We start from the raw sequence: 17857 nt of genomic DNA on the forward strand, positions 1-17857 counted from the left end.
ATGTTCTTGAATTATGTCATGTTCTTATAGGAGAATGAGTTAGTAAGGGAGCGGATGAAGAGAAAAAGATATAGATTAATAATATATGATTTTTTTACATTGTTATAGTATTATCTAATGTTCGTTCTCCATTTTTATTGACTCTTCATAAAAAAGTAATTAAAATGAATGATGAATGATACACTAACTATATATACATCTTTATAATTATCTAGTGCATAAATATTACACTCATAGGTGAAATTATATAACAAGTACTTTTATGTTTTTCTCATGGAACAATGGAACGATTCATTTAATAAACATGTTATGAAATCTGTGATCCCCCTAGTTTAAATTTATGGTAGAAGACGTTGTAAGTCATTTGGAATTATATAGAGAAAGTCGTTAAAACCCAATAAGAATAATAAATTAAATAAAGATTAGTTTAATTTTTAGGAGACAAAATAATATTAAGGTTTTACAATTTTGTATCCAACTAAGCTTAAGTCTAACACAATCCTAACTTTTTTGACTTGGCTTGTCCTATTATAATTTCCCCCAAATGAATGGTGTTCCGGACCAGATATTGTTCTTTTTGTTGTTGGTATTTTCTCTATCAACAAAACTTGTTTTCTTGACGCAACACTTTTCATAGGACACACAGAATAATGCAAATATATGTAAACAATTAAGGTATAAAATTTGTGAGGTCTCTTAAAAACATAATTTTTTTGAAGTTGAATGAAAAATGCACTATTATTTTTGAAAGGGGACTAAACAGGCATAACAAGCTGAATATATATATAAACGTATACCATGTAAAAATAATATACAAATAAAAAAATTAATTAAACTCTAAAACCAAAATCTTATAAAAGTGAACACAAACAATACACTCAATCTTTCATCGCTGTTGATAACTACACTCTATCTACTACTTCAAGAACACATCAACTATTGGGATTGGTCCAACCTCGCCGGCGAGCGATGAGAAGAAGAGGTGGTGGAAGAAGAATGTGATGAGCCACCACCGGAATCACCATTCCCATTTAAAATGTCAGACAAGTAATTCGTTACATCTTCGGGTAATAACCCGTTAACCGGATCCGACCCGGACCGATTCTTTTCATAAAATTTCTTATACTTGTCCACCACCTTTGAAGATATCGAAATTTTAATTTCATCTCGTAGTTTCGCGTCCAATACGATCCACGTGGACTGTTTCCTGCACGTTTCTTTAAACGCTGCGTTGAAGCTCATGAAGGTGGCTCTAATTTGCTCTGCCGGCATCGCCGCCGTGGGATTTTCCGGCAACGATGACAATACCTTGCTCCATCCCACGCGTTCGTATTTGGATAAGTACTCTTTAACCTTGGCCTCGTGTTTTGCCAACCAATCTTCTCCAAGAAGGAACCCTAGGTTTGATCTACGAACCTTTACGACGACGTATTGCATGTTATTGGCGAGGAATGTGTAAGAGAGTGCCACATCGTTGTAGAGTTTCGCTTTTGCGTCGAGTTTGCAGAGAAGGACGAGTATTAACCACGCGATTCGTTCTGATATATCGGATACTAACGGATTTTCATCGCGCATTGGACTGCGATAGTATGTTTCCGGCAACGGAGATTGTGGACAATCGGCGATGATATCGCCAAGGACGCCGCTGTAATCTGCAAGGAACGTGATGTAGTTCATAACGTAGCGAGTGAGAGGATGGACCCCTCCGGAAGGTACCGCAACCTTTGAGGAGTCTTTCTGAATCGCCGATTCGAACTCCGATAACATCGTACGAACGGCGTCGCCGAGTTTCAATAGTGAGGTAAACGCCGTTGTACGGACACCGGAGGTTGATTCCAATGAGAAAATGGATTCAATTTGAGGCCAGTTGTCAGAGATGGCTTCGTACAGATCCAAAGTCTTGAACAATTTCTCAGGAGTTTTCTTGCACTTTGCCACCATTTCCGGGAATCCAAACAGCAACATTGCGCCTTCTCTGGTAATCTCAGTGAAGCATGACTCCGCGACTCTCTTCTCCGACGCAGCGGAGAAAATATGATCGCAGAGGATTCTCTCACCGTAAAAAACGTTGCCGACGGCGGCTTTCACGGCATTCAACCATGTCTTAATTTTCAACTCAACCACCTCCCACTCCATCTTTTGAACCTGGGAGAAACTCAATCGTTCCACTCCGAGATGGTACAGAGCTTCATCAACGATCGATTTTCTCATGACGATGTATATCTTGACACACTCTCTGGCATAGCCGGAGGAAATCATGCAATCAGCGATAGCCTTCAAATCCGCCATAGCAATCATTGACATCCTCTCCGTCTCGGAGATGGAGTTTCCGGCAACGCTAAACTCATCATCCTCGGTGATTTCGTCATCGTAATCGGAAAAACTTCTTCTCCGGTCAGATGAAGAACGGTTCGAAACGGTTTCTGAATCCAAGTATTCTCTATTTGAAGATAATATCCGATAGAACTCTTTCTCTAGCGTCTTCATAGCTAGTTGCATTAAGAATTGTGATTTCACCAGTGTCTTAGAGTTAGGATCCTGTGCAACCAGATGCTCCATAGTGGATTGTAGACCCTTAACGGCGTTAATGTACTGTTTTGCTTCCAAGCGGGTTCCATTGAACAGAGGGGTGAGTTTTGCGTAGGAGGATGATGACTGGTCCGTTACGGAGTTCCATTTAGTTATAACGGACTCTGCGTTTTCGATGTTTTCTTCCATCAAGGAATCTGAGAAGGTACGGTGAGGAGAGGAAGGTGGAAATGGTAACGATGGAAGGGTTGAAGATTTGAAGAAAATGCTTCTCATTGTTTTTGTAGGCATTTTTTGGAATGGAAAATTGGTAAAATAATAATTTTGTTGTTTCGTGTGTTGTTTTGAGGTTGAGTATAGTTGTAGCTTTTGATTCCAAAGTCAGAATTGTGGGAAGTGTTATGGAGAAGAGAAAGTGAGATGTAATGATTTATAGATGAAGTGTAAGGTCAGAAAAGTTTGACCCTGTCATTGGAGTGGTGGGACTAGGAGGTGTGGCACAATGCCCGAGGTGGAAGCATAGATGAAAGACTTAAACCATTTATTATGGAACATGTTATAATTTAGAGACTACATATGAGAAAGATAAGTTATATCAGCTATTAAAAAAAATAGAATATATTATAAATTTAATAGTTACAGCAGATAATTTAACTTATCTAATACATTATTCTCTATAATTTATCAAAGACCATTTAAGTTACTAGTTTGTTTCATCTGTTACTTTAGACGGCCTACGGTTTTCATCTCATGCTACCGTTAGGACTTGAATGAATATCAACTTTATTACTTTCTTATTTGTGAATAGAGGTAAAATGTATGCACTGACAGTGTAAACATTTATATACAGTCAATGTATTATTTATCATTTATTTGTAATACTTTTATTAAATGTCAATAATAACTAAAAATCAATGGTGGATGATATAGTGACAATGTTATATATCTTTTTCCCTCGTGAGTAATTTGCCATTCACTATACCATTCATATTTAATTGATGATAGTGAACGAATCTGTCATGATAGAAGGAATGGTGAATGAATATGTTAGTAAAGTCGTTTATAGTACGTGTTCAATATTTAATGATGATTACATTATCAAAATCAAATGGGTACAAAGAACCATGAAATTCAGTTTAGGTTAATTGTCATTCTACCATGACATAATTACAAAATTATGATGCAGAAAAGTTAAAGAAATTTACGCAAATAATTAATGCTTTTCGTAAACATAATAATTTTCTACTTTGGTTCCTTCAAACAATGACATAAATTTTTGTTTCGGTAGTTTGAGGATATGACTTAGTCTACTTATTAATGAACTTAGGCATTGCATTGAAGGCCAAAAGAATAGAGAGTGTAGGGTCAATGACCCCAAAGATGTGAAGGAAAGTGAATATATTGTACAGTTATACCTGTAAATCCACAATGCTCAGAAATAAAGTTCAAATATGACCTTGTTTCCTACATCAGAATTTTGATTCTTACACTATAAAGTTTGGCGTATACTATTCTCGTATTCTTTATTTCATTTTAAACAAACTCGGTCTATATGGAGCATTGAAATGGATAAAAGGAATAAGTCCACTCTTCTTATTCAATTTGACGTTATGTAAAAGGAAGATGTTACTCTAAATAGTTTATAATAATAGTAATTTCCTTCCATACTCGAAACAATGGCTATTAATTAACATAACTGTTACTGTATATTAACGATCAGAGAAACCTTGTGATAAATCTCCACTGAACATGTCAACAAAGGTGCACTATACATATATACTGATGCAATAGTGCAATTGAAATATTGAATGATATAAGAATATAAAACCCCTATTCACTGGGTTGAATTTTATTAACTATTTTCCTTTCTACTTCATCTTCATTGTTTTGGTCTTTTAGATGGTTCTTTACTCATTCAAATACACTACCATCATTTCTTATCTTTTGTTATTTTAAGACCTTTTGTTGATATTTTTAATTTCAACGCTTGATCAACTTTTTTTACACTTATATCTTAATTCAGTAATTTTGTATAACATTAATAAACTTTATTTTTTCCTCTCTCTTAAAAAATAAATACGGACATTTTAGTTAAATATAATACTTTTAATGATTTCTTAATATATTTGTTAGTATTATCAAGTCTATCTTCTCAATTTTTGGGTAAGGAGCTAATATCTTTTGGGTATTGTGACTACCCCTCCCAACAAGTGTCACTAAACCTTAACATGTGGTCATTTTGGGATCTAGCAGAGCCTTACAATACTAGACCAACACTTTATTTAGTTATGATTTCATAATATATTAACATTAATCTTCAACAAAAAATGTAGAATATAAGAAGTATTTTTCTAGGGGATTCATGATTTAACTTAATAGTAAGAGTATATGTTTTAGACGTCTTAATTAAATGGACATTTTTGTCTCCCCCCATGTACTTACTCCCTTTGAATATAATATCTCTTTTTTATTTCTACAATATAGACATTTTCATCTCAATTGAGGAAGTTTGTTTTTAGAACAACCTCTTTCAGCAGTAGCCAAAGGGCCTTGATTCAAATTATATATATATATATATATGTTTGATTCCCCTTAAGTAAGAACCCGGGTTCGAGTCTTGTGAATGGAAAAAATGCTCATTTGGAGAGTTAGCCATACATACCTGTGGATGTTCCCGGCTCGGACATGATTGCTTTCAGTGCGAAGGATAATGTGGGAAACAAAAAAAACTCTCTCACCAGTAAGAATGACTTCGTTAAGGAAAATAATCATCTTGTCACTTTTTATTCATATATTCTTTTACATATATAGTTATAAAAGAATATTTTATTTTAAACATAAATAATAATAGATGATCAATAATTATAAAATAGATAAAAAAAAGGTGTCAGGAAAAAATATGACGTGGGATTATCTGCCATTTTATATATCATGTTCACTAATTTATATCCAAAAACAATTATATTCATGTCCGATGCTTTCAATTCACTTTGATAATGTCATAGGAGCTAGCATATTATATTTAATTTTTAATGCATTTTCTTTTCCATTCGATTTTGTATCCAAAAACCATGTCAAAAAAACACTAACTAAATTCAGTGAACGATGACCCGGTTGGGTTTTATGATAAATGACAAATTTATAGTCAACTTTCATGCATTTGTTTAATGAAATTGCCCACGTATGGGTTTCATATTTTCCTAATTAGTTTCAACTTTCAACATGAAGTTGGAATAATTAATTTATTCTAGTGACGTTATACCACACAGCCATTCAACCCATTAAACCCGAAATAGCTTGATCTACTCTATCACTGGAAGAAAAAAAAACGTAAAAAAATATTATTTTAATTATTCAATGGGTTTTTTCTGTGATTCGATTTTTCAATCTTGTTATTATATATTTTTTATTAGTATTTTCAGTGTTCATATGAGATGCATACTTTTTAATTTTCATTTACTTGTTCCAAGATGCTTATTTTAATTTTCGGGTATTAACTTTTTAAGAAAGAGGATGAGGACTTGAAATATAATTGAGAGAATCTTAATTTATCTAATTTATCACTAATAGCAAAATGAAGATTGCGGATTAAAAAAGAAAATGTTTAGAGTTCTGAAACTTTTTTCTGGATGGAGGCTTGGCTTGGTGATGACGTATTGCCTTATAGATTTATTCCACGACTTTTCTTTTATCTCCAACAATTAAAACAATAATGTTTTCTATTTATTTTCTAGATTGGCATTCCTCTTGAAATTCAACTATCTTTTTATACATAGACGAGAGATTTGTTTACACCAAAATTAAATTATATTAATTACATTCAATCTTATTCATTGATTTTCTTAAATCTAACGGTCCAAATAGATAAAAATTAAAAGAAATCTAAGATTCATTTTTTATCTCTCATCACTTATTTCTATAAGCATTTGGTCCGTTATATTTAAGAAAATCAAAAGATAAGATTCTGTGTAATTAGTGTAACTTAAATTTGGTGTAAACGAATCTCTCGTTATATATATATAAGGGATCCATTTACACTAAAAGTTGAGTTACATTCGATTTCAGTCATTGATTTTTTTAAATCCAACAGATTAAATGAATGAGTAAAATAAATGATGAGAGATTTTTCTATATTGTTATGTTAGTACATACATCTTTTTTACTCATTCAATATTTTTGCAAACTATTGATTCCGCTCATATCCCACAAATTTCATTATGGGGCTTGATTAGATTAGCCACTCCACTCCTCAAAGTTGATTAGGTGACCACCAACTCCAATAGTCCAATCTGGTATCTAAATATAACCCACTCCCTCACAACATGTATAAACTATAAGCTACATATAAAAAACTTGCTAGTTAATCTCCTTCAAAATAACCACTTTCATTATGCACCTCTAATATATGAATCCAGTTAGCTTATAAGATACAAAAAATTAAGGCAAAAATGGTCAAAAAGCTAACATTCACTCCTTTTCCCTTGAAATCTATAGTATTCCACCTCTTCCTTTTGTCCATTGCCATAAGCAATGTCAAAACAGATAAGGTCTTAACTTTCTTCATGCATAACAACCTAGGTGGGTTATCCCCATCTGGGAGAATTGTAGCTGGAATCATTGCCAATTCTCAAACCAGTAACATTCCTTTCTCAAAACCCAACAATAGGGTCTTCCCAATTAAGGGTAGCGTGCCACTTGTCGATATAAGCATCGATATTTATCCTGGTTCACCCACGAACACCGCAATCATTAGTAACATTGACAAAAACAAGGTTGTTATTGATCATAGTAAAACACTTCCATATGTTATACAGAATCAACTTCCATTGGGAGCAACACTAGGAAATATATTGTTTGGAAGAATAACAGTGATTGATGATGAAATCACACAAGGGCGTGAATTTGGGTCAGAGGTTATTGGAAAAGCACAGGGATTTCATTTGGGTAGTTCATTAGATGGAAATAGCCAAACCATGGCATTCACAACTATATTTGGTAATGAAGAACATGAAGAGGAAGATGCTATTAGCTTCTTTGGAGTGCACCACACTGTTGAACTTGCACATGAGTCTTTTATTGCTGTAGTTGGAGGAACTGGAAAATATGAAAATGCAAGAGGGTATGCGAAACTTGAGACACTCCATTTATCTGATGATCAACACAAAACAAATTATGGGGTGGAAACACTTCTTCAGATTACAGTGTACCTAAACTAGCTCATTTTAATTCCCCAAGGACTATTATTATTAGAACTAATGAATGAACATTTTGTTTGAAAAAAACCTCCACCACCTTATTAAAACTTTACATGTGCTGAGATATTATCACAACTAATGAGTCCATATTTATTTTTGTTTACAACATCTTATTGAAACTAGAATACTCTTAGAAAAGTAATTACACAGAACATGCAGTTAAAAGTCATGATAACATAACCAAACCACACCACACGGATAATAAATACTAACATATTAATATTTGCCGATAAAAAAAATATAACACAACCACGCTGACATGCCAATACCAATACAAAAGACAAATCAAGAAGCTAAGACATTAAGCTGTGGACAGATAGATCTTTGAACTGGGACACACACAAGGTCATGAGCCCTTGGAGCAGTCAATCCTGGCCTCTCACTCACATCAATAACTGCACCATCCTCACCCTTCAAAATCTTACCTTTATGGTCCACCACATGAAAATCAAAGCATTGAATCACAGTCCCAAGCAATGCTGGTACCTCTTGTATGGCTAGGGACACACCAGGGCACATTCTTCTTCCAGTTCCAAATGGAAGAAGCTGAAATTGTTGACCCCTTACATCCATGTTATCACATTCACCATTCTTTAAGAATCTTTCAGGACGAAACTCCAATGGGTTTTCCCAATACTTTGGGTTTCTTCCAATGGACCAAACATTAACAAAGAGTAGTGTACCATTTGGGATAACATAGTTTTCAATTTTACAATCTTCAACACATCTTCTACTAACTAATGGCACTGGTGGGTGTAGACGAAATGTTTCTTTGATTATGGCTTGAAGGTAAGGAAGATTTGGACAATCAGATTCTTCAACTAGTCTAGTATTCCCTACTACATTGTTGATTTCTTCTCTAGCTTTTTGTAGCAACATTGGGTGCTTCAAGAGTTCTACTAATGCCCACTCTGTTGAAATGGCTGTGGTATCTGTTCCTGCCGTGAAGAAATCCTACACATTGAAAAAATGATTTAATATATATATACCGACTCAAACTCAGTAAATCATCCGTCATTCATATGTAAATCATCATTGATTCTTAAATAAAAGTAATACAAATTAATGGTGTATAATGTACTGACGGTGTAATTTTTTTTACACTTAATGTGTATTAATTTTAAACTCTTGAAAGAATAGTTGAAATTTAACATTATTTTCTCATTTTTAATTAGGAACGTAGAACAAGTATACTAAGAAGTAGTAGTGTATTACCTTTCAGTAAAAAAAAATTGTTCTTAATTTCTTCACACACATAGATCAACAAAATCATTTTAATTATAAAGGGCATATAGATATTAATGACAATTTTGTCTACTTGGTTTGATTTTACAGTATGATTTAGGCAAATGTTGACCAAAGTGTTTATCGTGGACTGAAATACAGTCAATAATTTGAACACTTGGATTATATTTTCAAGTACATTCTTTTTTGTATATTTTGAAAAATCTAATAGGAGTAATATATTATTCGATCCATACTTTCTATAATTTTATTAGGAAAGAAAATGCCTATTACATTAGAAATACTTCAAAACTTTCTACTTTACCATTCTATTCACTAAGGTATAAGTTTAACATACCTCAATCTCCTTTCTCTTTTTTATAAGTATTCCATTATGATACTCATTAATATTCTCCATCAACTTACTAAAAAACTAACTACAAAATTAGTAGTGAATAATTCAAAAGGCTTAAAATTTTCGTTAATATTCGCACTTATATTTTTTCATTTCTACCACTTCTGATTATTTCTATGTATCATTTTGGAAGAAAAATGTTTTTATTTAATGGTTATTATCAAATTTTAAGATATATTATTTATCTCATTATTAATTTTATCATTATTCTTACTATTATGGTATAAAATGCCGAAAATGGTTGAGAAACTTATGGCAGAAAAACAATACTTTTAATAAAAACAAAAAAAAACCATTTTTTTATTTATAGTTATAAAAGAACGGAGTTTAACAATCTAACTAAATAACTAAAGTCAGAATTGGACATTCACCTGCCCTTAAATCAATTATTTGAAAGGTTAAAAAAGTTATTTGTATGAGCTGTCAGCAATTTACACAAAGAAAAAGAGGAGTGGACACATGTCTCATTCGAACAGTTTCAACTTTCAAGATACATTAACTCATAACTAGACTTCCCTAGAATTGCATGTGACCAAATAATACCAGTTTAAAATCTATGACTTTTAGACCAGTGACACATCATCCACTATTGATTTGTATTATTTTTTGTATTATTTTTGTTTAAAAGTTAATAGTAATAAATCAACAGATAATTATTGGTGACAGTATAATAAATCAATCAAAATATTATTTTCTGTATTTAATTTTTTTGCTTTATTCATATGACAATAAGACATCATTTAAAAAACATGATTTTTGTATGGGATGTAGTATGACAATTATTCCTCTAATAATACATAACCAAAAATTAAGAAAAGAAAGTGAATGGAAGAAGAGATTTACCATAATTAAAGCCTTAATGTGAATCCTGTTAATCTTAATCTCTAAGCTCTCATCCTCCACACAATCAAGCAAGACATCAAGAAAGTCCTTTATTTCACCATTTTTGACCCTTTTATTTTTCCTAATCTCCTCTCTTTTGCTAATAATCCTTTCCACAAGTGTATCAAACCTCTGAAACAAGTCCTCTATCCTCTTCTCAAACCCCTGAAGGTCCAACTTCTTGAACAACCAAATAAAATCTGAAACATTAAACTCCCCAAAGATCTGTGTCACCCCACGCACCACATCCCTAGCCTCCTCTGCTTCCCCCAACATCATCCTTGAAATAACGTTGTTGGTCAACTTAAGTAACTCCTCTGTGATATTAACAGCCTCACAAGCTTTACCTATTACAAATAAATAAATAGAATGTCATATGTAAAGTTATACATCAAACATTAAGTACTACATTACGAATCTTTATAGTGGCACTATAGTATAAATAGGAAACTTTGTTATAACAAATGTAGTAAGGATAGTTTTAAAGACAAATATAAATCATTTTTAACATAGATATGTTGTTGTAGTATCTCTTATGTGTCTCGTGCCAATGAAAACATGACATATGTAAATTAATTTTTTGCATTTTTTATTATTATTGTTATTTTTACTTAGAACAACCAACAACGTATGAGATACCAGATCTTCCATGATTTTTCTTCCTCCAACACACACACCTTTGTTGGCCAAAAGCCTTAGAAAGTGAAGAGTCTCTCTTGCCCTCAAGTGTTGGAAGTTGTTGATGCTACGAGAGCCAAGTAGCTCATTCATGCTTAGCTTCTTGATGAACTTCCAATAAGCACCGTATGGTGCAAAAGCCAAAGAGGCCCCGTAGGTGAGGCGTTTAACAGCGGTGGTTTCAATTCTACAGTTAAATGAGAGCTCATTGGTTTGAAGGAGTTGCTTAGCGAAGACAGAGGAGGAAGCAACAACACAAGGGACAGAACCGAAATGGAGAGAGAATAAAGGTCCATAACGGAGGGAGAGGTTGTGGAGGGATTGATGGAGAATGGGACCTAAGAGGTGCATGTGGCCAATAATTGGGAGGCGGAATGGAGGAGAAGGAGGAAGGTGATGGTGGTGGTGGCGGCGGTGGAAAATGGACCGGAAAAGGAAGTAGAGAAGTGGAAGAAGCAAGGAAGAGAGGAAGAGTTGAAGATCCATTTTTATTTTAAAGTTGTTTTGGTAATAAAGCGTTCTGAACTCTTAGTTTGGTGCTGCTAGAAGTAGAAGAAGATAGTTTTGACTAGCCAGTATCCACATATAAAGACTACTGCAACTCTTGAAGGTGAAACCTTGTTTCCTACCATAAATGGAGTGGATGCTTTGGAATTTGGATCTTTCCTACATTTACTTGTATCCTGACATTTTGAGTTCTGTAGAAGGTTGGTGAAACGTAAACATGATCTTGTGTCTCCAAAACTTCTTGTCCTCGTGTCACAAGCTAATCATATATCACCAAATACATAAAAATGTTACTTTATGTTTTTTTAATTAATTTTTCAAATACATTACAACTTTTCATTAAACTAGAATACAATAAGACATAAAATATGGGACAGCTAATGCTAATCCGGTTCCGGTGTAACGGGTTTATGTGGAAATGTCCAGAAGTGCACTAAATAGTGCATTAAGGAACTTTTCAATAAAATGGCCACGTCGATAAAACTTATTGGCAACATGATACTTGTCAAAATGTGGTGAACTAGCAATTTGTGTCAATGCAATGCATGGGTCAAAAAATTTATTTTTTTAATCATTTTCATGAATATATAAGGAAAGTAACAAGAAAATTTGAGCAGCTTAAACATTTTTTACCCCACTGTTTATTATCTATTGACTATCCAAGACAAAAATGAGAGAACTAAAGTTTTTAATAAGGACATATAAATAAAAAATAGTCATGTTTGTTAGAAATTATAGAAAGCATCACCAAAGCATATGACTACAATAAATAAGATATTAGTTTAGTAGTGTAAAGCACGGCTAATTTCCCAAAATGACGAAAACATCAAAGGTCAATTCTTAGGATTGACATTTGTTGGAAGAGACAGTCACATACTTTGAAAGACATTAATTTCTTACTCAGAGTGGGAGGATACTATTTGTAGTACGAAAAAAAGAAATGATTGATTATAATAAAGGATCATAGCATGGTTTATGTTTTGACATACTAAAACGAATCTGGTTCTAACAATTTCCCGAAGGATTTCGACCTTAAATATCTATCTATATGCCAAAATATTTTTTTGTTCTTAAATACTACTTACCGTCAGTTATGCATTTCGACCTTAAGAGAGTCTCTATTTATTAAAGACATGAAAGCATAAATTTATGCATTGCGAAAAAATATCCACCAGTCATGAGAATTAAATACAAATAATCTAAATGATCTAAATCAGTAGTAAATAATATAGTGTCAGTCTAAAAATTTGTGTTTTTATACTAGTGTAGTATACAAATAAGTAGTGAATAATAATAAAATTGACTCACCCGATCATTCTTGTTCAATTTGTAATACTATAAGTTATGATACTTACATTTTGTCATCTAAAGAATACATGGTCCAACTTGCAGTTTTACCAGATGCCTGAAACAAAACAGTAAACTCAACCTGGTTAGTTCCTAGGTGATTCATCGAAATAAAACCGGGAAAAAATGTAACAAAGTAATGCTGTATTTCATTATAGAATTGCCTTAAAATCCAAATTTCTTGGACTGCAAACCGAAAATAAAAATGCAGAATCCTCAAACAACGATGTATTTAATTAATGTGTTGAAGTTACCATTTACGATGCAGTTTTTATTTCTTGAATCCTTAAGGATTGTTAATGAGGTAGTTGTTAATAGGAACGTCCCATAAAAAATGTTCAAAGAGCTGCATTTCAATTATCACTTTTTTTAATCACTATTGTAACTAATTAGCCGTTCAACTCAGCAAAAATAAACAAATTAAGTAATTTCATTCCGCAGGAAATTGGTGCCAGATAACAACAATGCAGTGCCGATAATTGGAGTGTACCATTGCCATAAATAATAAATCAATTGAAAAAGAAAAACGAAATTTGCACACCATAAAGAAAATTTGTCATAAAGTGGCATACCATAGATGGGTGTTTTAGTATTGAAATATTGGAAACATTGCTTCCATAGTCACGAGAAAGCAGAAGTCGCACATGTGGTACACTCTTCCAACTCTCTCCAAGTGCTGGTTTGGAAGTACCACCTTCTCCTCCCACCACATGATTCGTTACCTACAACATTTGTTTCATTGAAAAGTGTCATTTGAAGGATTAATAGGTACCCTGCCATACATTAAGCAATGAAGTTTATGTGCTAAATGCTAAGTAGTTTTCTCTGAAGATCATTCACTTTGTCTGCAATAATGTGTACCCATCACCCATAAAGCATGCTCAATAGTGGGCTGGCTGGGATTGCCTTGTAATGATTCTAAACTTCTATATGATAAAGTAAATGGACCAGTGGAGAGAGAGGACAAAATAATTTTTTAGTTTCATTGTCTTTTGAAAGCTTAGGTATATATTTTAAGCAGCATAACTCCCTGAACTAATTAGACAGAGCAGTAATAGAAAGTGTATTTATACAACTTGACAATTTTAGATGGTTTACTGCTTCCATTGGAGGCCCAATGGAGTAAATTGCATGTGACCTAACTTGAAGGTGCTCTGGTGTGATGCAGCCATAATGAACTTTGGTGTGATGCAGCCGTAATGAACTTTGGTGTAATGCATGCTAAGTATAAAAAAAGGATACTCAACACCTCACTTTTTGAGGTGTAAGAAGGAGAGAGACAGCAAGATAAGAGAGAAATGATTGGTGATGTGAAAGGGAGAAAGAGATAGAAAGAAAGATGAGATGTAAATGAAGGTGTGGGATAAAAAATTATAAGAATATATGGAACATATCAGAAGATAAAGGATGAAGGAGAAACATGAATGAGATGTAAGACTGAAAAGCACAATGATGAAAAAATTTCAAGTGGAAATCAATTTAATTTCTATACAAAATTTCAAGAATGCAGATCAAAACTTGTTAGATGGGTCCGGCTGAAGGGTAGTAACCATTAAAATTGTTATTAGAATAAGACTTTTTTAATATAGGGAAAGAACATCTTTATATAGTCATTGCACAAAACTCAAAATGAAAAGGAAAACGAGTATCCCTTTCAAGCATAAGGGACTATTCCTCCTATGTTTTTGCCTTGTTCTTATGTTGTGCTTTGATGCAAAATCTATACATAGCAGTCTCAAGCCCAGACAAAAGATAAGGGTTGTGTTAAGCAGTTGATAGTCAAAGTAAAGCTTTCTTGAATGTCAATGGCATGCACAACAAATCTTTACTTCAAATTACTGGGAGGATTGATCACTTGCAGGAATGAAAGAGGAAAGTGAAACAAAATAAAAACTTACCAGTACTGCAATATTATGCTCATGTGCCAACTTTTTCAATAAAATCCCAGCAGATATCATCATTGCATGTCCTGAAACCACCCATAATATGTAGACATGTAAGTTTCTGCATAACTAGTTACCTGTTGGCCTCTGAAGTAAGAGCTAAATGATGTTTTCATTTTAAGTAAGCAAACCGAGGAATTTTAGATGTAAATATGTATCATACCCTGAGGACCACTGCCCCCAAGGATAGGGGTAATCAGTGAAGAGATTGAATCAACAATAAGCAATCGAACATGACAATCTGATTTGCCAATCTGTGATACAGTAGCCATTTATTTCATAGAAAGAATACATAACCGACTACGTTGCACCAGCATCAAATATTCCTGTCAATTAGAACCTGGCATTTCAAATTCATCTTCAGTTGATGCAGCACATCAAACATTTGATAGAGGTCAAACACTGAGTAGCAGATTATCCTGTCCAATACTTCTTGGATATATCTATGATCAGCCTAACAGATGGACCAATTAAAAACAATTTTAAGGCACGTTAACCAACAAGAAGGAGCAAACAATGTACACTAAGTCTGAAGCTACATTAACCTGATTGTTATAGACATAACCAGATGTCTGACCAACCAAATTTGCAATATGCTGAGGTGAAAAGGAGTTGCTTGTATCTAAGTATATAACTGAACTCTTATGCTTTGAAACAGTTGAGGCAGACAGCAGGCAAGCCTTCAAAAAAAGTAGCCAAATTATTCTCAAACAAAACATATACGAAGAAATAGAAGACGGCAATTTATATAATATTAACAAAATAAGATCTTATGCAGAAAGATAATCTAAAGAATACAATTAGGGTATGAATATGATTTTATGGCAGATGACTTCTTACCTGTGTCTTACCAGAGGAGGATGGCCCAACAAGTTCAGTTAATTGTCCTTCACTTAACCCACCTCCAAGCAATGCATCAATCCTGAATAATACAGACTCAAACACTGAGTGGTGCTAATTTCAACCCAGTGTCACATCTCATTGGAAGCCAAATAAAATGTTCATTAAAAACACAATATTATAAGCTGCAGTAGTTTAAACAACATAGAGGGGGGAAATGGGCTACTTTTCTTTGAGTTGGTAGAAGAATCTAAGGGTTTTCTTGTGAGTTAGTTTCTAGAGGGAAAGGAAGGGAAATAAAAGGCTTGAGAGTCATCTCACAAATGTATTTCATAGCTCTGAAGCCTTTCCCTTCCCTCCATTGCCCTCTGATCACCAGCTCGCAAACACACCTTAAGGAGGAGATTGAAAATGTAGCTCAACATAAAGGTTTCCATTTTCACTAATTGTTGATTAGTATAGTAAGAGTGATCAAATTTTGTAGGTTGAGGATGTAAATGAGTTGCATTCCACTTTCAATCCCCTCACATTTTTTGTCATTGCAAACCACTACAAACTACAAAGTGATTGTTATATCACTTCCTAAAGTTGCGATATACGAAACAATATATTGATTTTGAATCCAAAATTTCCAGCTACTCAACCAATAAAACTCAAAGTAGTAGTAAAAAGAAAGTGCAAAAGAGTAGTGTGCAAATACAGATTACTCACAAGTCACTACAAACATTCTAAAATTTTACGCACTGTGCATATTTTCAAACATAAACTAAACGTTGAGGGTGAAAGTGTACCCTTCAAATCCAGTGGGCAAAACATGTTTATTCTGCTTAGCATCTTCCAATAGCTGCAAACCGTTTAGCAATGGTGGTTGCTGTGAATCTATTATTGAGAGAAGCTGATCAATTCCCTTCACAGAATCACACATATTAATTAATTAATTAATTAATTTAATAACAGATTTAGAAGCGCAATTCAGAGTTAGGATGTATATGTAACCCTAACCTGCTTCAATGTGTGTGAACAAGTGTGATCATTATCGGCAAAAGCGATTAGTGCATCGAGATCGTGAAGGAGGAAATCTTCAACTGAGAAAAAAAGTGGAAGAGTGAGTGAGTCTTTTGATTAGGAAAATAAAAATTGAAAATATGACATAATTGAGTAAGAAAGGAACCAGAGAAAATGGTGTGGGAAGCACAGAAGCTTTGAAAATTAGTGTCGATAATAGGATACTCTTTCGCTAGAGATTTCAGCGGCGCCATTTTCTCGCGCTATTGGACCCTTTTCATCCCCGACTTCATGTTATTTTGTTTTTGTTTCATGCGGAATTTGAAATTGATTCCCTTTTGTGTTTTCTTATCTCATTTTACTAAAAAGTAAAAAGTGAGATTCCCTCCCAAATTCTTTATCATATCCATCAATTATATAAATATCTAATAATTTAGATATGTTTATTAATTCAAACCATCAGATTTATCTAAGATTGATAAATAAAATGAGAAGTAAATTTAAAAAATTTACTTTTGAAATAAATGGATCCCTTTAAATCCCAAACTATTATTTTCATTCTTCTCTTTCACCTTATATTCAAATCTACTAGGGACATCCACACATTCAATGATTAGTTTCTTAATATGTGAAAACTATTATTTTCATTCTTTTGGTATATTGGTTAAGAAAGTATACCATAGTGCATTAAGGTATATTATGTTGAGATGGTCAGCTATTGTGTGATTTGTTAAGTGGGTAAATGAAAGTTTAAGAAGAAGGAAGAGTGAGGATTTTAGCTTTGGGGGTTATCAGATTTTGGCAATGGGAGAAGTCAGAAAGGGGAGATGGAGATAGGTCCTTTTAACCCACCTGTTTTAGAGTATTGATTTAGTTGGATAAGGTTTTGATAGGTCCCAATATTACCAAAAGGTAAAGTGTTGGATTTTTGTGAGTAGTATTTATTGGAAAATATAGTCACGCGCTCCAAAATAGATTAATTCATTATTAAAAAATATAAGAATACTCTTGATAATACAAATAAATAAACTCAATTTAAAAGGATATATCAATATTGATCGTCCTAAATCTATGGTTGGAGAATTAGAGGGTTGTGAATGCCCTCATTCCCCACTAAATTATCTATCATAAAAAATGTACATGTGAATAGTGAAGAGTTTCTTATCATTAATAATACTTAATTGTTATTAATCCTATATTAATATAAGTAATATAAATAAATAGTATGATAA

At 33.3% G+C, this 17857-nt stretch overlaps 3 protein-coding genes across 6 annotated transcripts; 1 reads left to right on the forward strand and 2 right to left on the reverse strand.

Moving 5' to 3' along the window:
- Positions 922-2897, reverse strand: LOC109353540 (exocyst complex component EXO70B1-like). Its single transcript, XM_019595857.1, has one exon. The coding sequence runs from the start codon at positions 2818-2820 to the stop codon at positions 937-939; it is 1884 nt and encodes a 627-aa protein (XP_019451402.1). The 5' UTR covers positions 2821-2897; the 3' UTR covers positions 922-936.
- On the forward strand, positions 6907-7749 carry LOC109354124 (dirigent protein 24-like). Its single transcript, XM_019596478.1, has one exon. It carries the CDS (start codon positions 6978-6980, stop codon positions 7743-7745), a length of 768 nt encoding a protein of 255 aa, XP_019452023.1. The 5' UTR covers positions 6907-6977; the 3' UTR covers positions 7746-7749.
- LOC109355361 (licodione synthase-like) lies at positions 7990-16943 on the reverse strand. 4 transcript variants are annotated; one of them, XM_019598479.1, is made up of 11 exons: positions 16792-16941; positions 16623-16705; positions 16412-16527; positions 15621-15702; positions 15326-15460; positions 15121-15234; positions 14944-15034; positions 14736-14806; positions 13410-13559; positions 12846-12895; positions 10564-10652 (listed from the first exon to the last, which is right to left on the reverse strand). In XM_019598479.1, exons 1-11 carry the CDS (start codon positions 16877-16879, stop codon positions 10649-10651), a joined length of 984 nt encoding a protein of 327 aa, XP_019454024.1. In that variant the 5' UTR covers positions 16880-16941; the 3' UTR covers positions 10564-10648. The 4 variants fall into 4 exon arrangements, with proteins under 4 accessions (XP_019454023.1, XP_019454024.1, XP_019454026.1 ...); XM_019598481.1 differs by lacking the exon at positions 10564-10652 and having other exon boundaries at positions 12771-12895; positions 16412-16515; positions 16792-16943; XM_019598480.1 differs by lacking the exon at positions 10564-10652 and having other exon boundaries at positions 12771-12895; positions 15121-15236; positions 15334-15460.

Source organism: Lupinus angustifolius, chromosome LG08 (genome assembly GCF_001865875.1).
Source record: "Lupinus angustifolius cultivar Tanjil chromosome LG08, LupAngTanjil_v1.0, whole genome shotgun sequence".
Classification (NCBI taxonomy): Eukaryota; Viridiplantae; Streptophyta; class Magnoliopsida; order Fabales; family Fabaceae; genus Lupinus; species Lupinus angustifolius.